Source organism: Misgurnus anguillicaudatus, chromosome 8, assembly GCF_027580225.2.
Source record: "Misgurnus anguillicaudatus chromosome 8, ASM2758022v2, whole genome shotgun sequence".
NCBI classification, from domain to species: Eukaryota; Metazoa; Chordata; class Actinopteri; order Cypriniformes; family Cobitidae; genus Misgurnus; species Misgurnus anguillicaudatus.
The window spans coordinates 39,350,996-39,377,039 of record NC_073344.2 but is presented as its reverse complement, the minus strand read 5'-3'; the positions used below and the strand labels follow the sequence as shown (position 1 = coordinate 39,377,039).

The following is a 26,044-nucleotide window of genomic DNA, read 5'->3' as shown; positions in this document are numbered from 1 at the left end:
TTACCCACTTGATGCACTTGCCCACCGTGCATCGTTTTCTCGGAGGCACCGTGTAGCGGTAAAAATAAGTGCGAGGGCCCGCCATCGCTGCTTGCAGCTATATTTTATTAGGGCCCGAGCACCGAGGAGCAGGCCAGAAGGGCCTGCACCGAAAGGTGCGAAGCCCTATTGTTTTTGCTCGGATTATTATTAGGGCCCGAGCACCGAGGAGCAGGCCAGAATGGCCTGCACTGAAAGGTGCGAAGCCCTATTGTTTTTGCTCGGATTATCATTATTAGGGCCCGAGCACCGAGGAGCAGGCCAGAATGGCCTGCACCGAAAGGTGCGAAGCCCTATTGTTTTTGCTCGGATTTATTCTTTTTTTTTTTTTTTTTTTTTTATTATTATTTTTATTTTTTTTAACACTTTTGGGCATTTTGGGTGCCTTAACATACTCGAAAACTCTTGAAATTTGGCACAGACGTCAGAGTCGTCCGTCATTGCGAACGGGCAAAGGCTGGAACACGGGCGTGGCACGGGGGCTCTGTAGCGCCCCCTGTAATGCAAAAACAAACAGGAGTGCGCAGATCGGGCAAACATGTACGCACATTTACGAAAGTTGGTACACATATAGATCTCATCGACCCGAACAACTTTCGCCCTCTAACATTTTAGCTCCGCCCAACAGGAAGTCCGCCATTTTGGATTGTTTAAAAAATGCATGCCGTGAACTTTTGAATACTCCTCCTAGGGGATTCATGCAAATGACACCAAACGTGGTGATCATGATGTCAAGACATTGGACTTGCTAAATTGCGAAGGGATTTTTGATATCTCGAACGGTGTTGCCATGGCGAAGCGGCAAAGTCATGGTGAAATCAGAGAAACAGGAAGTGTCTAATATCTATGGCAAAAAATATCTTATTGTAATGCCAAGCGAGGCATTTGTTCGTCTGAAGATTCCGATCGCATCGATGTGCCTATTGTGAGTCTCAGGTATAGCGCCACCACCAGGCGCCAGGAAGTGTGTTAGTCATGATTTTTTAAATACTTATTTTAGGGAATTCATACGATTGACACCAAACGTGGTGAACATGATGCTGAGACATTGGACTTGCTAAATTGCGAAGGGATTTTTGATATCTCGAACGGTGTTGCCATGGCGAGGCGACAAATTCATGGCGAATTCAGAGAAACAGGAAGTGTCTAATATCTAAAGCAAAAAATGTCTTATTAGGATAAAAACGCAGTGTGTATGTTCGGCCAAGGATTCCGATCGCATCGATGTGCCTATTGTGAGTCTCGGGTATAGCGCCACCAACAGGCACCAGGAAGTGTGGCAGTCACAAAAGGTGGATTTTTTGACAGTTGCATGCAGTGAACTTTTAAATACTCCTCCTAGGATTTTCATGTGATTGACACCAAAAGTGGTCAACATGATGCTGAGACATTGTAGATGATAAATTGCGAAGGGATTTTTGATATCTCGAACGCTGTTCCCATGGCAACCCCCCAAACTTTACTTTTATTTCAGGCATATTTAGGGCTCTTGGCATGCTTAGATTAACCTAAAAGTTGGCACACACATCAGAGTTGTCGGCTGTTAAGTGTTGACAATAAGGTCAGATAAAGGCGTGTCTCTTAAGTGGCTCACTAGCGCCCCCGTTTGTCTAAAACGTGGGGTTTCTTTTACCTACAGTCCCCAAATGGGTCAGTAACAACATAAAATAGTCCACTGATATTTACCCACTTGATGCAGTTGCCCACCGTGCATCGTTTTCTCGGACACACCGTGTAGCGGTAAATAAATGTGCGAGGGCCCGCCATTGCTGCTTGCAGCTATATTTTATTTATTTATTTATTTATTTATTTTCAACACTTGAGCTAATTTGGGAGCCTTAACATACTCGAAAAGTCTTGAAATTTGGCACACACGTCAGAGTCGCGTGCCACTAGACTCATGCAAAAGCTGGAATACGGGCGTGGCAAGGGAGCTCTGTAGCGCCCCCTGTAATTCAAAAACAAACATTGGTGCACAGATCGGGCAAACATGTACGCACATGTACGAGAGTTGGTACACATATAGATCTCATCGACCCGAACAACTTTCACACTCTAACATTTAAGCTCCGCCCAACAGGAAGTCGGCTATTTTGGATTGTTTAAAAAATGCATGCGGTGAACTTTTGAATACTCCTTCTAGGGGATTCATGGGATTGACACGAAACGTGGTGATCATGATGTCGAGACATTGTACTTGCTAAATTGCGAAGGGATTTTTGATATCTCGAACGGTTCTGCCATGGCGAAGCGACAAAGTCATGGCGAAATCAGAGAAACAGGACGTGTCTAATATCTAAGGCAAAAAATTTCTTATTGTGATGACATGCGGGGTGTTTGTTCGTCTGTAGATTCCGATCGCATCGATGTGCCGATTGTGAGTCTCGGGTATAGCGCCACCACCAGGCGCCAGGAGGTGTGTTAGTCACAAAGCTGGATTTTTTTGACAGTTCTATCCGATGTACTTTTAAATACTCCTTCTAGAATATTCATGCGATGGACTCCAGAAGTTGTCAACATGATGCTGAGACATTGTAGATGATAAATTGCGAAGGAATTTTTGACATCTCGAACGCTGTTCCCATGGCAACGCGTCAAACTTGACTTTTATTTCAGGCATATTTAAGGCTCTTGGCGTGCTTAGATTAACTTTAAATTTGGCACACACATCAGAGTTGTCGGCTGTTAAGTGTTGACAAAAAGGTCAGATAAAGGCGTGTCTATTTAGTGGCTCACTAGCTCCCCCGTTTGTCTAAAACGTGGGGTTTCTTTTACCTACAGTACATAAATGTTTCAGTAGCAACATGAAATAGTCCACTGATATTTACCCACTTGATGCACTTGCCAACCGTGCATCGTTTTCTCGGAGGCACCGTGTAGCGGTAAAAAAACGTGCGAGGGCCCGCCATCGCTGCTTGCAGCTATATTTAGGGCCCGAGCACCGAGGAGCAGGCCAGAATGGCCTGCACCGAAAGGTGCGAAGCCCTATTGTTTTTGCTCGGATTATTATTTTTATTAGGGCCCGAGCACCGAGGAGCAGGCCAGAATGGCCTGCACCGAAAGGTGCGAAGCCCTATTGTTTTTGCTCAAATTTATTATTATTTTTTTATTTTTATTTTTTTAACACTTTTGGGCATTTTGGGTGCCTTAACATACTCGAAAACTCTTGAAATTTGGCACAGACGTTAGAGTCGTCCGTCATTGCGAACAGACAAAGGCTGGAACACGGGCGTGGCACGGGGGCTCTGTAGCGCCCCCTGTAATGAAAAAAAAACATTGATGCACAGATCGTGCAAACATGTACGCACATGTACGAGAGTTGGTACGCTTATAGATCTCATCGACCCGAACAACTTTCGCCCTCTAACATTTAAGCTCCGCCCAACAGGAAGTCAGATATTTTGGATTGTTTAAAAAATGCATGCGTTGAACTTTTAAATACTCCTCCTAGAGGATGAATGCGGTTGACACCAAAAGTGGTGAACCTGATGTCGAGACATTGGACTTGCTAAATTGCGAAGGGATTTTTGATATCTCGAACGGTTCCGCCATGGCGAGGCGACGAATTCATGGCGAATTCAGAGAAACAGGAAGTGTCTAATATCTGAGGCAAAAAATATCTTATTGTGATGCCATGCGGGATGTTTGTTCGTCTAAAGATTCCGATCGCATCGATGTGCCTATTGTGACTCCCGGGTATAGCGCCACCACCAGGCGCCAGGAAGTGTGTCAGTCACAAAGGTGATTTTTTTTCACAGTTCCATGCGATGTTCTTTTAAATACTCCTTCTAGGATTTTCATGCGATTGTTACCAAAAGTGGTCAGCATGATGCCGAGACATTGTAGATAATAAATTGCGAAGGGATTTTTGATATCTCAAAAGCTGTTCCCATGGCAACACGTCAAACTTTACTTTCATTTTAAAGGCATATTTAAGCCTTTTAGTTGCATGCAGTTAACTTTTAAATACTCGTCCTAGGATTTTCATGCGTTTGACACGAAAAGTGGTCGACATGATGCCGAGACATTGTAGATGATAAATTGTGAAGGGATTTTTGATATCTCAAACGCTGTTCCCATGGCAACCTGTCAAACTTTACTTTCGTTTTTAAGGCATATTTAAACCTTACATCTGCATGCGGTAAACTTTTAAATACTCCTCCTGAGGAAATAATGTGATTGACTCCAGAAGTGGTCAACATAATGGTGAGACATTGTAGATGATAATTTGCGAAGGGATTTTTGATATCTCAAACGCTGTTCCCATGGCAATGCGTCAAACTTTGCTTTCACTTTCCAGCATATTTAAGGCTGACTGTTACATGCTGTGAACCTTTAAATACTCCTCATGTGGGATTCATGCGATTGACACGAGAAGTGGTCAACATAATGGTGAGACATTGTAGATGATAAATTGCGAAGGGATTTTTGATATCTCAAATGCTGTTCCCATGGCAACGTGTCAAACTTTACTTTCATTTTCACACATATTTAAGGCTGACAGTTACATGCTGTGAACCTTTAAATACTCCTCGTATGGGATTCATGCGATTGACACGAGAAGTGGTCAACATGATGCCGAGACATGGTAGATGATAAATTGCGAAGGAATTTTTGACATCTCGAACGCTGTTCCCATGGCAACGCGTCAAACGTTACTTTAATTTCAGGCATGTTTAAGGCTCTTGGCGTGCTTAGTTGAACTTTAAATTTGGCACACACATGAGAGTTTTCGGCTGTTAAGTGTTGACAAAAACGTCAGATAAAGGCGTGTCTATTTAGTGGCTGACTAGCACCCCCGTTTGTCTAAAATATGGGGTTTCTTTTACCTACAGTACCTAAATGGGTTAGTAGCAACATGAAATAGTCCACTGATATTTACCCACTTGATGCACATGCCCACCGTGCATCGTTTTCTCTGAGGCACCGTGTAGCGGTAAAAAAACGTGCGAGGGCCCGCCATTGCTGCTTGCAGCTATATTTTTTTTTTATTTTTTTTTCAACACATTTGGGCATTTTGGGGGCCTTAACATACTCGAAAACTCTTGAAATTTGGCACAGACATCAGAGTCGTCCGTGATCGCCGAAAGCCAAAGGCTGGAACACGGGCGTGGCACGGGGGCTCTGTAGCGCCCCCTGTAATGCAAAAACAAACAGGAGTGCGCAGATCGGGCAAACATGTACGCACATGTACGAAAGTTGGTACACATATAGATCTCATCGACCCGAACAACTTTCGCACTCTAACCTATTAGCTCCGCCCAACAGGAAGTCGGCCATTTTGGATTGTTTAAAAAATGCATGCTGTGAACTTTTGAATACTCCTCCTAGAGGATTCATGGGATTGACACCAAACGTGGTGATCATGATGTCGAGACATTGTACTTGCTAAATTGCGAAGGGATTTTTGATATCTCGAACGGTTTTGACATGGCAAGGCGACAATGTTGTGGCGAAATCAGAGAAACAGGAAGTGTCTAATATCTAAGGCAAAAAATGTCTTATAGTGATGACACGCGGGGTGTTTGTTCGTCTGAAGATTCCGATCGCATCGATGTGCCTATTGTAACTCCCGGGTATAGCGCCACCAGCAGGCGCCAGGAAGTGTGTCAGTCACAAAGCTGGATTTTTTTGAAAGTTCCATGCAATGTTCTTTTAAATACTCCTCCTAGGATTTTCATGCGATTGACACCAAAAGTGGTCACCATGATGCCGAGACATTGTAGATGATAAATTGCGAAGGGATTTTTGATATCTCAAACGCTGTTTCCATGGCAACCTGTCAAACTTTACTTTCATTTTAAAGGCATATTTAAGCCTTTCAGTTGCATACAGTTAACTTTTAAATACTCCTTCTAGGATTTTCATGCGATTGACACCAGAAGTGGTCAACATGATGCCGAGACATTGTAGATGATAAATTGCGAAGGGATTTTTGATATCTCGAAAGCTGTTGCCATGGCAATGCATCAAACTTTACTTTCATTTTTACACATATTTAAGGCTGACAGTTACATGCTGTAAACCTTTAAATACTCCTCCTAGGATTTTCATGCGATTGACACCAGAAGTGGTCAACATGATGCCGAGACATTGTAGATGATAAATTGCGAAGGAATTCTTGACATCTCGCACGCTGTTCCCATTGCAACGCATCAAACTTTACTTTAATTTCAGGCATGTTTAAGGCTCTTGGCGTGCTTAGTTGAACTTTAAATTTGGCACACACATCAGAGTTTTCGGCTGTTAAGTGTTGACAAAAAGGTCAGACATTGGCGTGTCTCTTAAGTGGCTCACTAGTGCCCCTGTTTGTCTAAAATGTGGGGTTTCTTTTACCTACAGTCCCCAAATGGCTCAGAAACAACATTAAATAGCCCACTGATATTTTACCCACTTGATGCCCTTGCCCACCGTGCATCGTTTTCTAGGACGCACCATGTAGTGGTAAAAAAAACGTGCGAGGGCCCGCCATTGCTGCTTGCAGCTATATTTATTATTATTTTCCGAAATGAATCGCATTTTTGAAGGCCTAAACATGCTCAAAAACTCATGAAATTTTGCACACGCGTCAGAAGTGGTGAAAATTTACATGTGGTATAGGCGTCAGAAGTGCAGCTATATTTAGGGCCCGAGCACCGAGGAGCAGGCCAGAATGGCCTGCACTGAAAGGTGCGAAGCCCTATTGTTTTTGCTCGAATTTATTATTTTTTTATTTTTTTATTTTATTTTTTTTAACACTTTTGGGCATTTTGGGTGCCTTAACATACTCGAAAACTCTTGAAATTTGGCACACACGTCAGAGTCGTCCGTCATTGCGAACAGACAAAGGCTGGAACACGGGCGTGGCACGGGGGCTCTGTAGCGCCCCCTGTAATGCAAAAACAAACAGTAGTGCGCAGATCGGGCAAAAATGTACGCACATTTACGAAAGTTGGTACACATATAGATCTCATCGACCCGAACAACTTTCGCCCTCTAACATTTAAGCTCCGCCCAACAGGAAGTCCCCCATTTTGGATTGTTTAAAAAATGCATGCGGTAGACTTTTGAATACTCCTCCTAGGGGATTCAAGCAAATGACACCAAACGTGGTGATCATGTTGTCAAGACATTGGACTTGCTAAATTGCGAAGGGATTTTTGATATCTCGAACGGTGTTGCAATGGCGAAGTGGCAAAGTCATGGCGAAATCAGAGAAACAGAAAGTGTCTAATATCTAAGGCAAAAAATGTCTTATAGTGATGACACGTGGGGTGTTTGTTCGTCTGAAGATTCCGATCGCATCGATGTGCCTATTGTAAGTCTCGGGTATAGCGCCACCACCAGGCGCCAGGAAGTGTGTCAGTCACAAAGGTTGATTTTTTTGACAGTTCCATCCGATGTTCTTTTAAATACTCCTCCTAGAATGTTTATGCGATTGACACCAAAAGTGGTCAACATGATGCCAAGACATAGTAGATGATAAATTGCGAATGGATTTTTGATATCTCGAACGTTGTTCCCATGACAACGCTTCAAACTTTACTTTCATTTTAAAGGCATATTTAAGCCCTTCAGTTGCATGCAGTGAACTTTTAAATACTCCTTCTAGGATATTCATGCCGATTGACACCAAAAGTGGTCAACATGATGCTGAGACATTGTAGATGATAAAACGCGAAGGGATTTTTGACATCTCGAACGCTGTTCCCATGGCAACGCATCAAAGTTTACTATTATTTCAGGAATATTTAAGCCTCTTGGCATGCTTAGATTAACTTCAAATTTGGCACACACATCAGAGTTGTCAACTGTTAAGTGTTGACAAAAAGGTCAGACATAGGTGTGCCTCTTAAGTTGCTCACTAGCGCCCCCGTTTGTCCAAAATGTGGGGTTTCTTTTACCTACAGTCCCCAATTGGGTCAGTAACAACATAAATAGTCCACCGATATTTACCCACTTGATGCACTTGCCCACCGTGCATCGTTTTCTCGGAGGCACCGTGTAGTGGTAAAAATACGTGCGAGGGCCCGCCATCGCTGCTTGCAGCTATATTTATTATTAGGGCCCGAGCACCGAGGAGCAGGCCAGAATGGCCTGCACCGAAAGGTGCGAAGCCCTATTGTTTTTGCTCGAATTTATTATTAGGGCCCGAGCACCGAGGAGCAGGCCAGAATGGCCTGCAACGAAAGGTGCGAAGCCCTATTGTTTTCCTTAGGATTATTATTGTTTTTTTTTTATTTATTTTTTTTAACACTTTTGGGCATTTTGGGTGCCTTAACATACTCGAAAACTCTTGAAATTTGGCACACACGTCAGAGTCGTCGGCCATCAGGTCCGGGCAAAGGCTGGAACACGGGCGTGACAAGGGAGCTCTGTAGCGCCCCCTGTAATGCAAAAACAAACAGTAGTGCGCAGATCGTGCAAACATGTACGCACATGTACGAGAGTTGGTACACATATAAATCTCATCGACCCGAACAACTTTCGCCCTCTAACATTTAAGCTCCGCCCAACAGGAAGTCAGCTATTTTGGATTGTTTAAAAAATGCATGTGTTGAACTTTTGAATACTCCTCCTAGAGGATGCATGCGATTGACATCAAAAGTGGTGAACATGATGTCGAGACATTGGACTTGCTAAATTGCGAAGGGATTTTTGATATCTCGAACGGTTCTGCCATGGCGAGCCGACAAAGTTGTGGCGAAATCAGAGAAACAGGAAGTGTCTAGTATCTAAGGCAAAAAATGTCTTATTGTAATGATACGCGGGGTGTTTGTTCATCTGAAGATTCTGATCGCATCGATGTGCCTATTGTGAGTCTCGGGTATAGCGCCACCACCAGGCGCCAGGAAGTGTGTCAGTCACGAAGCTGGATTTTTTTGACAGTTCCATGCAATGTTCTTTTAAATACTCCTTCTAGGATTTTCATGCGATTGACACAAGAAGTGGTCAACATGATGCAGAGGCATAGTAGATGATAAATTGCGAAGGGATTTTTGATATCTCGAACGCTGTTCCCATGGCAACGCGTCAAACTTTACTTTCATTTTAAAGGCATATTTAAGCCTTACAGTTGCATGCAGTGAACTTTTAAATACTCCTTCTAGAATAATCATGCGATTGACACCAAACGTGGTCAACATGATGCTGAGACATTGTAGATGATAAATTGCGAAGGGATTTTTGATATCTCGAACGCTGTTCCCATGGCAATGCCGCAAACTTTACTTTTATTTCAGGCATATTTAGGGCTCTTGGCGTGCTTAGATTAACCTAAATGTTGGCACACACATCAGAGTTGTCGACTGTTAAGTGTGCACAAAAAGGTCAGATATAGGCGTGTCTCTTGAGTGGCTCACTAGTGCCCCCGTTTGTCTAAAATGTGGGGTTTCTTTTACCTACAGTCCCCAAATGGCTCAGTAACAACATTAAATAGCCCACTGATATTTACCCACTTGATGCCCTTGCCCACCGTGCATCTTTTTCTCGGACGCACCATGTAGCGGTAAAAAAAACGTGCGAGGGCCCGCCATTGCTGCTTGCAGCTATATTTATTATTATTTTTATTTTTCTTCTCCGACTTCAGCGGGACTTTAGAGGGCCTAAACATACTCGAAAACTCATGAAATTTTGCACAGATGTCAAGAGTGATGAAAATTTACATGTGGTGTAGGCTTTAGAATTAGGCGTGGGAAAATGGCTCTATAGCGCCACCTACAAATTTTCAACGAAGCAGCCCTCGGACTGTGTTTGACGTACAATTACGAAATTCGGTACGCTTCTGTAGCATGACAAGACCTACAAAAAAGTCTCTTGGAGCAAAGCCGTAAACCAAACAGGAAGTCAGCTATTCGGAGTTCTTTTTGTGATTTGGGCGCAGTTTTTGTCATTTCCAGGCGTCATACTTTAACTAACTCCTCCTACAGTTTTCGTCTGATCATCTTCATATTTGGTGAGTGTCATCTTAAGGCTTTTGTGATGCTAAAGTGCGAAGGATTTGACTCTACGTAAAAATTTGTGTCTGTTTCGGCCAGCCAAAGTTTGATGTTTCGCTATGAAACAGGTTGCTGGAACTCAGGCATACAGTGTCCGATCTGTCCCAAACTTCACATGATTGCTAAGAGTCCTGACCTGAACACATCTACATGTCAATAGTCACTTATGGTTATAGCGCCACCAGCTGGCAACAGGAAGTGACATGTTTACAATGACTATGCAATGTCTGATCTGTCCCAAACTTCACATGATTAATAAGAGTCCTGGACTAAACACATCTACATGTCAATAGTCACTTATGGTTATAGCGACACCAGCTGGCAACAGGAAGTGACATGTTTACACTGATTATGCAATGTCCGATCTTTCCCTAACTTCACATGATTAATAAGAGTCCTGGACTGAACACATCTACATGTCAATAGTCACCAGTGTTGGGCAAGTTACTGAAAATTAGTAATTAGTTACAGTTACTAGTTACTTCTTTTAAAAGTAACTGAATTACTGTACCAGTAACTGTATATCAAAAGTAATTAGTTACTTAGAAAAGTAACTTTTAAGTTACTTTTATGTCTGCTTTTTAAATGTAAATATGAACAGTACTGAACAGTCAAACAATAAAATGATATGGATGGGCTATTTTACACGTAAGACTCTAATATATCACATACTGTAGGAGCCTATTTTGCTTTAGATTCAAGCTTTGAATATTTTTGTTAGAAATTATCTTAATATGTAAACTTAGTTTATTTATGTATATCATTTAGACCATTTAGACAAATATTCTGCATGTTTACAAAAATATATAATGTATTAAAATTGTGTAGTGTCTCTTTAAAAACTTGGAGACAATTGTGTCAACATGTCATATTTTCTAAAATAAATTATAATTTTTCTGATTTCATATTTATTTTAATAAGTTAGAAACGTCTCCGCTGTGTCCTGCTGACAGGCGCGATGCGCATGCAGCAGGTGAGGCAAATTATGGGTCCTCCGAAGGTTAGACCGTCTCATTTCAGTTCTCTTCGCAAACTTCTGAGCGCCTTGAAAGGCCGAGTGTTCACCTTTTATCGCATGCTTAGTAGGGTGCAGCCCTTGCATTGGAACACAGGGACTGCGCTCTTTGGTCATATATTGTTTGTTTTTTGTAGGATTTAAATGATACACAGGATTTAAGGAAGATATTTAATCAGAAAACGGAGTAGGCTACGTGGATTGTTTTGTCGGACGGACACAGAGCGAGTGGATTGTTTTGTCAGACAGACACAGAGCGAGTGGATTGTTTGTTCGGATATGGAGAGACTGAAACTAAAACTAAAAGCGAGCTCACACATACTATGGAGTTTTAACACGGGTGTACAGCGCAGTGTGAATATTTTAGTGGAAACAACAATCGTGGATCGCTCTCTTCCATGAAGCCAATGTAAACATCTAAGAATATATGAACATTTCTTAGATTTATTACCTTTGTGGACTACAAATGCAAGTTGATGTCATACTGCGATTGCTTGGTGAAGATAATTTACAAACATGAGAACGGATGGATTATGACTTTTTTTAAACAAAGGTATGTTGTCCTGTTTAGATTTTTCATGTTCATTCTATATGCACTGTCAGCTATGATGAAGTGTAATTAATCATAGCGCCGCCAACTACGGTCCTGCAACGTCAGATATGTCTTGTCTATTTTTTACAAAATAGAGTAACGCGAGTAACGAACTCTTCAGTAATTGGAATTGTGTTACTTGATTTAAAAAAATACTTCGTTACATGCTTGTTACTGCTAAAAGTAGTGGAGTTACAGTTACTTTGTAACACGTTACTCCCATCACTGATAGTCACTTATGATGCCAATAGTCAGTTATGGTCATAGCGCCCCCAGCTGGTAACAGGAAGTAACATGTTTACAATGATAATGCAATGTCGGATTTGTCCCAAACTTCACATGATTGATAAGAGTCCTGGACTGAACACATCTACGTGCCAATATTTACATGTAGTCACTCATACTCACACACACTCGCTCACTCTCTCTCTCTCATGCTATCTTACACGATGCTACCTCGCTGTCATTTGTAATTAGCAACAGGAAATGTGGCACGTTATACTACACTTTTAAATGGTTCACCTATGTTTACATGCTTAAATGCCTATTTACTACTGTTCCCTTTAATTCTTATGCCACGGCGTGGCGGTGTCATGTGTGCGAGGGCCCTTCCATCACTGCTTGCAGTTTTAGAATTGTTACTAGTAAAAATTGAATTATAGAGCTCTACAATTCAGTTGTTACTAGTAAAAATACAATTGCAAAGCTCTTTAATTCTATTAGAGAGCTCTACAATCATAATTGTTACTAGGGGTGTCCTCGACTAAGGATTTACATATTCGAATTGTCGAATCTTTCCATGTTTGTGTGCATGGGTTGGGAGGGGGCCAGACCAGGTACAAATTGATAACTTTTATTTTCTTTCACAAGCAGCACACATAAACAACTTTCTGATAAAGTGACCAAAAACTGTCTTTCAAGTGATGAACGAAGACAAAACTGACGATGCATTTATATATTTATTTTTTTAAGGTAAAATATATAAGGCAACATTTGTTTATTTATTCCTCATAACATTTTAAAGCCACGATCTACAAAACATTACACAAAAATACATTTTGATAACTAAACCTAAAAAAAATAAAGGTGATTCTGCCTTGGAAACCCCGGCGACAATGAAGTGTTTTTATTTAATTTGGAAATATAGCGCGTCAAAGCAGTCATGACCAAAAAAAAAAAACGACAAATGAGAAATTACAAATAATTTGTGATTGTGACTGTAAATGATAAAAACTAATCTTTATTTACAATTCATTAAACGTTAATTTATAACATGAAAAACACTGAAATTAATGATATTATAGACACTACGCGTTATTATTTAGCACAGAAATACCTGCTTGCTTGCTCTGACTTTGATCATCTCTGTATTTCACTTTAGATACAGAAAGACTGGATGATATTATTTATTTCAGGAATCTCTTTGCTATCATTTGAAAGTGAACACCGACCATAATATTAAATCACAAGAAAGACATTCGTGTCAGGCAGAAATAGGTTCGGTGCAGATAGTTTCCGTTTCACCACCGAAATTTTTAAAAACCGCTTACCTGTTTTGTAGTTAAACTTTTGACAAGATAAACAAAATGTATGATAAATACATTTTAAAAACTTATACCCGTCGAAAAACATCAGTTTTTTAATGTTTAGTTTGATGAACTCCTAAATATGAGACGCAGAGCACCTAGCACGTTCGGCTAAATTACATGCGCAAGCATGGCCAGCACGCAATAGCGCAACATCGATACAACGAAAAGCTATCCAAAATTTACAGACTTAAATTAGATCAGAATTTACGTTTATAATAGATAAAAAATTTTTAATAAAATAAGGTCAGAAGTAACAAAGTGCAGAACAAATATGCAAAAAGCCTCAAGTGCACAGAAACAAAACACAAGCCAAATAGTTAAATCAGATAACCCAGAGTGATTTATAAATAAAATAAAATAAATTATTAAAATAAAAGAAAAGTATAGCCATAATATAATTGCCAGCTTTGTCTTTTAAATGTAGAAACAAAGAGGCAATGGTTTATTAACGAAGAAACCTCCGTGTAGCCCGGTCACAGGGGATGTTGGATTTATTAACGCATTTCAAAAATATTTATTGAAAGCTGTTACTTCACATACTATTTGCAGCATTATCATAATGTATATTAATATATTGTGAGAAAGCTGTTATATGTGAAATCAGACAATGTGTGCAACCATATACGGCCAAAATTGAATGATCCTCATTTCATAACACATCTGCGACGATTCGACTGAGATTGGTAGTCGAATCAGGCTTCTCCTATCGATGCATCGAATCTTCGACTATTCGGGGTCACCCCTAATTGTTACTAGTAAAAATTTAATTATAGAGCTCTGTAATTTAATTCTTACTAGTAAAAATATAATTACAACGAGTAACGCTGGCTACATTAAAAGATAATTCGGCTTCCCATAGAGCTAAAAACTAACCCTGTAAAGCAGGGCTATTCAATTGGTGGCCTGTGGGGCAAACCCAGCCCCCAAGGTAATTTAATCTCACCCTTTATGTATCTCCAGAATAAATGTAGTTAGTTGGACAATGGACACAGTTACCAGGTGATGCGCGTGCGTCTGTTTCATACAGCACAAGTCACGTGACTGGCGTGAGCAGCTGTGTCACGTGTTTATATTCGCGCTTTGGTCCACAACGCGAGCTTCCCCCACTCATGACTGACAGTAGTGAGTTAAAACACCACAGACTCTAGGGCTGTTTTAACTGTATTTGTTGTATTTCCAGCTTACAACACCACATTTTCAGACAGTTGTTGTCTTATATGTAGGCTCAATGATGACTTGCTTATCCACAATTATATTAACATTAGATGTCTTAATAAAGGAAATGCATTGAAACAATTTTGTGAACTAGATAAAAAGATCCTGGCATTTCTCCGAAATACAAAGCAGACAAAGGCTCAAATATTATGCGATTCATAGTTCTCATACAAGAATGCAATGAACTGTTACACCTGCACCACTGTATGCATATTGCGCCTACAAACATACACCTGATTTCACTGGTCTTGTGAAATCTAAAAATATAATTTCTCTTATTAGAAGGTAGCCTAATGTTTGCCAATTATTAAAGGTGCAGTGTGTAATTTAGGATCTCTTGACAAAAATGCAAAATAATATACAAAACTATATTATCAGGGGTGTATAAAGACCTTACATAATTAACCGTTAGGTGTTTATTAACTTAGAACGAGACCTTTTTATCTACATACACCAAGGGTCCCCTTACATGGAAGTCACCCTTTTGTGCCGCCAATTTTCTACACATTTTTTTTACTAAGTTGTCTCCAACGATGACATGTTTGTCCGGTGGTGGCTACCGTAGCTTTTCTATGTGGTTCAAAAGCGAGGGGTGAGCAGTGGGCTAAGCCGTTGGTTGCAATTCACAACCTCACCACTAGATGCCGCTAAAATTTAAACACTGCACCTTTAAGATGGCTGTTGTAGTTTAAATAGGGCTACTGAAATAATTAGCTTTAACAAAAAACAGCATAAAAAAGTTCCATATTATAAACTTTTTTGTTATGTGTACTTAAGTGAGTAAATGTGTTAAATTCTCAATGAGTGTGATATGGCTCTTATTTACCCCTTTGAATGTAGAATAAAGCTTTCTTGGACATCTTACAATGCACTTATGTTGTTAAGCAGTTTTAAAATACAACATATCAACATGTCTGGATGTAGAAAAAGCCTACTTGGACAATGCACTAATATTGTTGTATGTGGTTTCGAAATACATGTTTGTAGAAAAAGCCTGTTGTACAATGCACTGATTTTGCTGTTATGCAGTTTCAAAATACAACATGAGTATGTTTAAATGTAGGAAAATTTTATCATTATTACTGATATATCTCCGGCCCCTCATTTGAGATCCTTTTTATGAACTGGCCCCCATGACAAACTAATTGAATAGCCTTGCTGTAAAGTCTAACTAGACTTTTTCAAAGAATAACTCTAATGTCTTTCATTTTGCGGTGCTCTAAACCAAGACATTGGCATGTGTTGTAAAGATGCACTCACACACCTCATCATAAAGTTTGAGGTCCACCCGGCATGGATCTGAAGAGAACAGCTGAACAGAACTGACACAGCTAATTGGCTGAGTTTCCTGAACGGTCACCTTTCCGCTATTTGTTTGTCCCTCTGGTTGGCTCTTTCTCCATTGGTAGTCTTCATCAAGAAGGAAGAGCATTTCTTTTGTGGCTAGAACACTAACAGGGCCCAAAGTGCTATCTAAGAAAAAATAGGAAGTCATTGAAAAGCTTCACAAGAAACCACCAAAAGTTATTTTAAAACAAAAGGCACCGCTGTAATAATCATGAAACAGAGAAAAATACTGATAATTTAACAATATATTCACATCAGGTGTTTTCACCAGTATTAACACAAATAATGTGGAGTCCACCAACTACCCACACATAGAGAAAAAAAGGACAGCTTGCTGCCTGACATCTTGAAAGCTACTTGAACCCTCTGGGGTCTTGGCTGATTTTGCATTGTTGAGCAGTTTTTACCTGCACTGATATTTGTGCTTTTGAGTAGCTTAAAACGTCTCATAACACTTTGTTTAGCATAAACTGGGCTACTATATTAGGTGTGCAACATGTATGTACATATTTGTATTTTTAATTTTTAAATGTTTATGGGTGTTTTTTGAGAAAGCAATCCTTTATAAGACTAGGATCTAGTAGTCTTCTTCAAAATTATGTAAAAAATCATTATGCCTGCTCATTCACAGAAATCAATATATTGACTTATAATTTCTACAACACTTTTTGCTGAGAAAAGCCGTATTCAAGAAGGCGTAAAAGCTCATGAATTATCTGTGATTGACACTTGAGGACACAACAGACTTGCATGATGAGCCTTTTAGACAGGAATTTTGAAAGGAAAGTACTTTTTTGTAGTAAAACCATGGTTTTTATATGGTATACTTTTATCAAAGTTAACGGTAACCATTGAATTCCATCGTATTTGCTTTCCTACTAAGGAAGTCAATGGTTACAATCAGCTTTGTGCTTACCATCATTTATCAAAATATCTTCTTTTGTGTTCATTAGAAACAAGAAATTCATACAGGTTTAAAAAACATGAGAGAAAATTCTGACAAAATTTTCATTTTTGGGTGAACTATCCCTTTAAGTCTGTATTCATAAATCAGGCCTGAATCTATCCTTACATGCTGTGCTGCTCTAATTTGGAGCCATAATTTCCAGTCATTGGCAAGTTACTACATGCTTTTGTCAATGGCTGGCTGATCTTAAAGGGGGTGGTTCAATGGTATTTCATTATATTCGTTATAGAGTTGTTTCCTCATGCTAAACATAGGCAAAGTGTCAAAAAAGCAGTTGGGCGTGTATTTACACAAGTATTTCTGTGCCAAATGCACTTTGCCAGGGTTCGTACAAGTTTCAGAAAGTTTTTTTCGATTACGGGTCCAGCTGATGTTTCAGGGGTATAATTCTTTTTATGGACACTTCCACCAGAAAACCCCGCCCACCCGTCAATCAGTGGGAGACACTAGAACTTATAAACATCACGTGACAGCTTTGATTAATTTCAAATCTCAACAATGGCACGAAAGAAGTGTGTTTTTGGATGTAAGGAGAAGAAAGCCAGCCTTATGGAAACAATGGATATAGTTTGTTTATCCGGGGTAACAGCGGAGTTTTGCGTGTATGTTTGATGCGCTGGATTTCATTGAAAAGTCACAACCAGGTCATGAGTTGCATGTGGTAAGTAAGACTTCTGTCTTATGTTGGAAATAGGCATGTGCATATTATATACATGACACGAATATGTAGTGAATCATAAGTTAAACAGTGTCGTATTGTTGCATGACTCGTACTCGCTCCTCCCGTGGTAGTAACTCCTCCTTCTTTATTTTTTCGTACATTATCGGAAAGAATCTGTAAAGCTAATCTTTCTTTTTTAAAATCTGATTAAATTAAAGACTCTTCGGAGATATAAAGGATGTAATACTACTCTATAGGTACTCCAGAAATGCAGAAACAGCTTGTGTTATGTGAGCTTTAAATGCAACAGGGAAAAGCTTAAAAGACAATGAAATGTTACCTTGTTGAAGAAATGCTAGAAAATACCGGAAGGGTGGATGATTGTCTTCGTCACCACAAGGCTGGGTTTCCTCACAGACTAGATGCCTAAAGGATAGAAAGAGGAAGATTGAAAAAGCAAAATAATATTAATATTGGTATTATTAATAAGAAACAATTAGTATTGTTGGTTAATGCTGCAATCTATAACGTTTGCCTCTCTATAGCCATCACTGTTTGAAACAATACATTGCAGTTATATGCAGAGTAATTTATGCATGTGCATTGTACTTTGCCCTGCTACACTGCATGGATGAATCTGATGTCTGTGATGAACGCATGAGAGTGGATCTATCATTATACATTAACATGACAGTTAGAAGTACATCGTAAAAGTCAAATTTCTAAAGTAATGTCCTGCTGCCGTAAAGCTCTTCAACACCACTGATCTACTGGCCTCCCATCATCATGATGCCCAGCCGATGTCTGACCAGCGACCACAGGATGCTTCCCTTTATTAAAATTTTTAATAAATCTTATAGTATAGTATTTTTTCTACTGGATCACCTAAGTCTGCCCAGCAACAACCAACCACTTCTTTTAACTTTTTATTTAAATTTTTACATTTATAATTCCCATACATTTTCTATAATATGGTATTTAATTTATAGGCAAGGCAAGGCAAGGCAAGTTTATTTGTATAGCACATTTCATACACAAAGGTCATTCAAAGTGCTTTACATAGAAATGAGAAAACAAATATCAAAGATACATGAATTTAAAATATCAATTAAAAGAAAATAAATGTGATTTTAATAAAAACTGTTTAAATGTGTGAAAAAGAATACAACAGGAATAAAAGTATAAAACAGTTAAAAATAAGAATAAAAACAAGAGAAATAGAAAATAATTAAAATAGTGCATATATAATATAGTGCAATCAGTTCGGACGCAGCATAGTGCTCATTCAGTAAATGCATAGCTAAACAGTTGTGTTTTGAGTCTGGATTTGAATGTGGCTACTGTTGGAGCACATCTGATCTCTTCTGGAAGCTGGTTCCAGCTGCGACTGGCATAATAGCTAAAAGCTGACTCTCCTTGCTTTGAGTGAACCCTTGGTATTTCTAGCTGATGTGATCCTAATGATCTGAGTGACCTGTTGGGTTTATATTCAATGAGCATATCAGCAATGTATTGAGGTCCTAGTCCACTGAGTGATTTATATACCATTAATAATACTTTAAAATCAATCCTAAATGTAACTGGTAGCCAGTGTAGCGACCTGAGGACCGGTGTGATATGTTCATATTTTCTGGTTCTGCTCAGAATCCTGGCAGCAGCGTTCTGAATGAGCTGGAGCTGTCTAATGGTCTTTTTGGGAAGGCCAGTGAGGAGGCCATTACAATAATCCACCCTGCTGGTGATGAAAGCATGCACGAGTTTCTCTAAGTCTTGTCTGGAAACAAAGCATCTAATTCTTGCAATATTTTTGAGATGATAGTATGCTGATTTAGTTATTGCTTTGACATGACTACTGAAACTAAGGTCAGACTCCAGAATCACATCAAGATTCCTGACTTGATTTTTAGTTGTTTGACCCCTAGCGTCAAGGTATGCATTCACCTTGAGAACTTCATCTTTGTTTCCAAACGCAATGACTTCAGTTTTCTCTTTGTTTAACTGAAGAAAGTTTTGGCACATCCAACTGTTAACTTCATCAATGCATTTGCACAGGGAGTCAATGGGGCTGTAGTCATTAGGGGATAGAGCTAAGTAGATCTGAGTGTCGTCTGCATAACTGTGATAGGCAATTTTGTTCTCTCTCATTATTTGGCTTAGTGGGAGCATATACAGGTTGAACAGGAGTGGCGCTAGAATTGAGCCTTGCGGGACTCCGCATGTCATGGATGTCCACTCAGATTTATGGCCACATATACTTACATAATAACCTCTCCCTTCTAAGTATGACTTGAACCATTTCAGGACCACCCCAGAAAGCCCGACCCAGTTTTCCAGCCTGTCAAGAAGTATGTTGTGATCGACAGTGTCAAAAGCAGCACTGAGGTCGAGTAGCACCAGCACTGATAGTTTGCCTGTGTCTGTATTGAGGCGAATATCATTTATTATCTTTATGAGCGCTGTCTCTGTACTGTGGTGTGGTCTGAAACCAGATTGAAAAATGTCAAAGTAACCATTAGAAATTAGGAATTTGTTCAGCTGATTGAAAACAACTTTTTCAATGATCTTGCCTATGAAAGGAAGATTTGAGATTGGTCTGTAGTTGCTCAATACAGTGTTATCTAGGTTGCTCTTTTTCAGCAGAGGCTTAACAACTGCAGTTTTAAGGGACTTTGGAAAAGTCCCAGAGTGAAGTGATGAATTTACCACTTTTAGGAGATCTGCTTCTAAACAGTTAAAGACACTTTTGAAAAAAAATGTTGGGAGTGTGTCAAGGGCGCATGTTGATGTTTTAAGATGCTGTACTATTTCTTCCAAAATTTTACCATCAACTGCTTCGAAATCAGACATCGTAACTACTTTCTGATGTTGTGGTCTGATTTGTCTGACCCCGGCGCAGCTCAAGGATGTGCTGATCACCTTTCTGATATTATTGATTTTCTCAGAGAAGAAGTTAGCAAACTCACTACATTTGCTGTCTGAGAGCATTTCACTTGGAATGTGACTTGGGGGGGTTGTTAGTCTCTCTATAGTAGCAAAACGAGTGCGTGTGTTATTTATGTTTTTGTTTATAATATTTGAAAAGAAAGTCTGTCTAGCTTTGCCTAGTTCCACACTGAAAGCATGAAGGCTGTCTTTATAGATATTATAATGGACTACAAGTTTTGTCTTCCGCCACATGCGCTCAGCTTTTCTGCATTGTCTCTTCATATTCTGCACCTCTGTTGAGTTTCTCCAAGGTGATTTTTGCCTGCCATTCTTCTTCCTGACTTTTACAGGAGCAATATCATCGATTACACTCTTAACTTTCGAATTAAAGGAATCAAGGAGAAAATCAACAGAGTCTGCAGATATGCTTGGTGTTAAAGATATAGCCTTCATAAATAGCACACTGGTGTTCTCATTTAAGGATCTCTTTTTGACAGACACAGATCTAGTTTCAATAGTAGGAGAGATTAATATATCAAAGAAAATACAGAAATGATCAGACAGTGCTACATCCTTAATAACCACTGATGAAATGTTTACACCCTTACTGATAATTAAATCTAGAGTGTGTCCACGATTGTGTGTGGGTCCATGTACATGTTGAGTCAGATCAAAAGTATTTAAAACAGCTGTGACATCTTTTGTCATAATGCTTTCTGGCTTATCTATGTGAATGTTAAAATCTCCAGCAATAGCAAAACAGTCAAACTCTGAGGAAATCGTTGATAACAGTTCTGTAAAGTCCTCAACAAATGCTGGAGAGTATTTTGGGGGCCTGTAAATAATGATCAGTAGAATGCGTGGGGTACCTTTCAACACAATACCTAGATGTTCAAAAGACGGGTAATTCCCAAATGACACTTGCTTACATTGATAGACATCTTTAAAAAGAGCAGCAAGACCTCCACCCCTCCTAGCAGTTCTGCAGAAACTCAAATAGGTAAAGTTGGGAGGGGCTGTTTCATTAAGGACTGTTGCACTGTAGCTTTCTTCTAGCCATGTTTCATTTAGAAACATAAAATCCAGGTTGTTTGTGGCTATTAAGTCGCTGACTAGAAGTGATTTGTTTTTAAGTGAACAGATATTTAAAAGTGCTAACTTAATAGTACAATTTTTTTCCCTAGCAGAGATCTTAGTTTGACAAGTCACAGGCAGCAGATTAGATTGATTTGCCACACGATTTGATCTAGCCTTACACTTTCTATCATGTACTAAAACAGAAATAGAGAAAGATATAGGCACACTGAGTTCCTGCTTTTGTAAACATTTGATAAAAGTATTAGTATTTTCATAGCAGGAACCCGACACACATCACTGAGAGCCATTATCAGTTGTTTTTGGTTCACCTACAGCAGATGGAGGAGGGTGTGTGTCTTGGCGTTGTGTCAGAGACCGAAGAGCTCTCACAGGACGAGGAGGGGGAACTGGGCCCACTGGCTTTGGTGGTTTTGGGGCTTGCTGTTTTCTGGTTGAAATCTGTGGGCTTGCAGCAATAGAGTGGGATAGTTTAGTTCCAGCATAAACCAGTTCCTCCATTTTTCCAGAGAAGGTCAAAAGCGGGGATGCTGGAGAGAGGAATGACATATCTAGTGAGGAGTCCTGTTCTTCTGATGTGACCGGAGGCTGTGATATGTTGTCCTGGTTTCCCTGGCTGTTTTCCAGAAAGTCGTCCTTGGGTGCTGAATCTTGGAGCCGTAAGGAGTTCAGATTGCTCTTTGTGAATATCATTCTTCCCCACATGAATGACAACTCGATTTACAGTCTTATGTTTCATCAGAATGTTCTTAAGTTCCCTGTTTACATCAGAAACGGTTGCTTGTGGAAGGCAGCACGTAGTTGAGTCTCTGTTGCTATAGTTTCTGATTATTGAATCACCCAATATCAGAGTTCTGGGCTCGGATGCGCTCTGCGCTGAGTGCCGCTGTCTGCTCGATCTTGAGCGGCAGTTAGCATCAGTGTTAGCTGCTGGCTGATTTGATCGGTGTTTAGTCACATTTATCACATTTGGGGATTCCTCACTCATATTCATTAATACTTCAAATCTGTTCTCAAGATGTATAGGTGGTGGTAGAAAGTCAGTGTTTGCAATCCTTGTCCTAGCTGTATCTGGCGTAGAGGAAGCCATTGCGGCAAAATGTGATGCTCGTGACAGTCTGATTTCTCGAGTGATTTTGGGTCTTGCTCCCTGTTTGTACCATTGATTAGTGTGTTGATCATTAGATTCATTGGACTCACCGGCTGTTTGCTGAGGGCGTCCATGATGACGAAGCTCTGTTGTGTGTTCCGTCTGGTTTGGTAGTCCTGTAAGTAACTTTGTTTCAAGAACAGCAATCCTTTGTAAAAGTCTGTGGCAGTTTGTGCAGCAAGTAGATTGTTGATGAGGCATTCCTTTTTCTTATCCTTTTCAATGAAGGCAGCTGTGTTTTTCCTTCTGGAATGTAAGCTGATGGCGGTGGGAGGCTAGACGGATGAAAAATTCCACTTTTTTGTAATCCTCCAGTCCCAAAAGTTTGTAAATTGACGTTGATGCCAAGCTTTGTTGTTTGAGCACTATGCTGATTTGCTGAAGTTAAAATTATAAGATAAAATATAAAAGCGATAGAGCAAAGCGCAGAGCAGTAAGCAAAAGCGTCCGAACAGTAGCAGAGCAGGAAGTATATCTTATTTAGGATCAGCTAAATCTGGCCTTCTCAAGGGTTTTTTTCTCCCAAGGACTTTTTTCCCCTATAAGTGTTTTTCTCTTAAGAGTTTTTTCAACACATTGGGAGTCTGCTGACATTAGCCTAACATAGAACTTTTTTCTATACGTTACGTTATTACTCTGCTCAGTAGTACAGTGTGGCGAGGGGGTGTGGTTCAGCGAGGTCTGCAGCGGGAGAGAGAGTTGGGAGATGAGCACTGAGTGAGTGGGTTAAATACAAATGAGTAACACAAGTGTCTATTTTAGTAATTGGCATGTAGAGACCACATAAAAGAGGCCCAAATCTGCATGGAATAAGGAGAGAGCGACTGCGAGCTGCTGGTTGTGGAGACTGCACTGCAAGAGTGTATATTTTCACTTTTGTTATATGTGAACTTTATCGGGCGCTGAAAGAGCAACCTTTTGTTTTGTTTCATATTTTGAGTAGGGCTGTCAAAAGATTAATCACATAAATCTTCAGCTTCCTGCTCGCTACTGTTCGGACGCTCTTGCTTACTGCTCTGCACTTTGCTCTATCGCTTTTTATATTGTATCTCATCATTTTAACTTCAGCAAATCAGCATAGTGCTCAAACAACAAAGCTTGGCATCAACGTTAAATAAAAAATTTTTGGGGACAAAATCAGATTGCCACGAGCATTACATATTGCCGCGGTAGCTTTTTCTACCCCAGATTAGGGTTGGGTATTGTAAGAAATGTTTTGGTTTCGATTCCAGTACTGCTTAATGATTTCCGGTTCCAATTCCGGTTCCATATAATAAAAAACAATGCACAATAATTAAAAAATTCCATTTGTGTTTATTAATCACTGTCAAAATATTTTAAATGTAAAGCCAATTAATATTTTCAGTCACTATATCATTTAGTCCTGTTGAAGTAGTCCTTGTAAGATCATACCTGGTGAAGTGGACATAGGAGCAGTAGTTCTCAAACATATGATTTGAGATTTATATAAGCTGAAGTGTTTTGTCATATATCCGGCAAAGGCTGCTGTACAAGTAATAATTTTTGCATGCGTGCATTGTTGCATATAGGCTTATATTCAAAGCATACAAATATTTTGAAATATAAAAATGTAAACAAGAATCAGATACGTTTTATTAACAAACATGCGTGTTCATATGTGTGAATTCTTTTCCCCAGGTGGCTGCTCGTCACAGCGTCAAGCAGGGTTACTTAGAAACGACAGACGCTTTGGAGCATCCATGTGCTTTAAATAGGAGGAAAGAGGAGTGATCACGTTTTCTGCATGGTTTTAGACGTGCGTGCGTGTTTATTGTATCACTTTCATCCGTGAAACAACTAACGGTTCAAGTGAGGAACCTTTTGGGGTTATAATAATGTCTGCACAGCGTTGAAAACGCGTTCTGATGCTATACTGGTAGTGCAAATTGATACTTTTTCGCAACCTTGACCAATAGAGAACATCTTACCTCATTGTTCCGCCCCCAAGCCAGCAGGTCATCACTGATATCAGTTTATAGCGCAGTAACTCTTGAGTTTTATGGCCGTTGGCGTTCATGTGATCTGAATAAGAACTGGTTCTCAGTTCCCAACCCTACCCCAGATACAGCTATGACAAGGATTGCAAACCTGGCTTTCTACTACCGTCTATACGTCTTGAAGGATCCTACCTTAGATCCTCGCGTGCAGAATGTTTTTATTATTGTGTTTTTTATCTTTAATCATTTATTTACATAATCATCATAATCATTTTATAATCATTAGTTATTATCCATTTAATTATTGTATTTGATTATTTAATATTATTTTATCATTATTAATTTCATTATTATCATTTTTATTATTACATTATTGTTTATTAATTCATTTATTCATTATTGTTTTGAATCATTTTTATTCATTATTATATTTCTGTTTTTTATTATATCATTCATTAATTCATTGTATTTCTATATTTTATGTCTCTTGGTGGTTCAGTTTCACATTTGGGAAGTTTCATAGAGCTGTTCTGTCTGTGTGTAAACAAGATAGCTAAAGAGAATGTTTATGGAAGCTCAAGGTCTAAGGGATGATGCAGCTGAGCAATCTGGATATAACAAGTGCATGCTGTATTCCTGGGTAGACGAGGTTTGAACATTGAGGCATATGCAACTGAAACTAACTGTCCATCAATAAAACTCTGTTCTATTTTATCATCTAAAACCTCTGTATCACTACTCTGTTTACGACTCTGTTTATGCTCTCCTCTAGCAATGATTGATCAGCCTTATATCTGACAAATACTTTAACAAAGTAAACGTATATTTTCTGACGTGATCTGGTGTCCGGCTGGATCGTTTTTTATTTGTCTGTGGTGTGGAGACCTGATCTAACAGTTTTGGCGTAGTCGGCAGGATAGAATAACAAGTTTTGTTGTCTCTATCCGAACGAGGAGTCGGGATTTTGTCTCGCACATCCAGATGGAAATGTTTCCAGACCACTGGCTTCTGACTCCAAGCCGCGAGTGACGATGGGGATTAACCTCGGCTGGTCCGGTGTCCTCTCTCCTGACTCATCCACTTAAGCAAAAGCAAAAGTGAGTGTGTTCTGTTCTGACATTTTGGAAAATTCAGTACGTACTGTGTTTGGTAGCTTGTCTACTGGTCAGATTATATTACTTTGATAATGGAGAAGTCAGTTAATAGTTAAAAATCAATCAAGCTAGATGATATAATTAAAAAGCTAAAACTACAGCTGAAAGAGCACTTTAAGATCAAACAAGAGGAAAAAGAAAAATTCAGTTACTAAATATAACATCAAAAGTACGTTGGGCGGTCTTTAGGTTCCCAAGACAAAGGTAAAAGTAAAGACATATTAAAGACGTATCTAAAGAGTTAAAAAAAAAACATGGTGTAAAATTCAAAAAATGAAAACCCGAGAATCGAAGCGTATCCCTTGGATTTTTGTCACTTTGTCTAAATGTAGAAATTGAAAAGCGAAAATGCTAAATCAA

The 26,044-nt window shown here is 39.5% G+C and overlaps 1 protein-coding gene across 5 annotated transcripts in view; it reads right to left on the bottom strand.

Annotated features, from left to right (window-relative positions):
* The window catches only part of stk11ip (serine/threonine kinase 11 interacting protein), a 122,300-nt gene that overhangs the window by 4,529 nt on the left and 91,727 nt on the right, over nt 1-26,044 (bottom strand). For 4 of the 5 annotated variants that reach the window (XM_073870895.1, XM_073870898.1, XM_073870897.1 and 1 more), the window contains 2 exons: nt 17,743-17,828; nt 15,692-15,900 (listed from right to left, as the gene is read on the bottom strand). In XM_073870895.1, coding sequence (XP_073726996.1) covers nt 15,692-15,900; nt 17,743-17,828 — 295 coding nt within the window. The remainder of the gene's footprint in view (nt 1-15,691; nt 15,901-17,742; nt 17,829-26,044) is intronic. The other variant, XM_073870899.1, reaches the window with a different exon arrangement.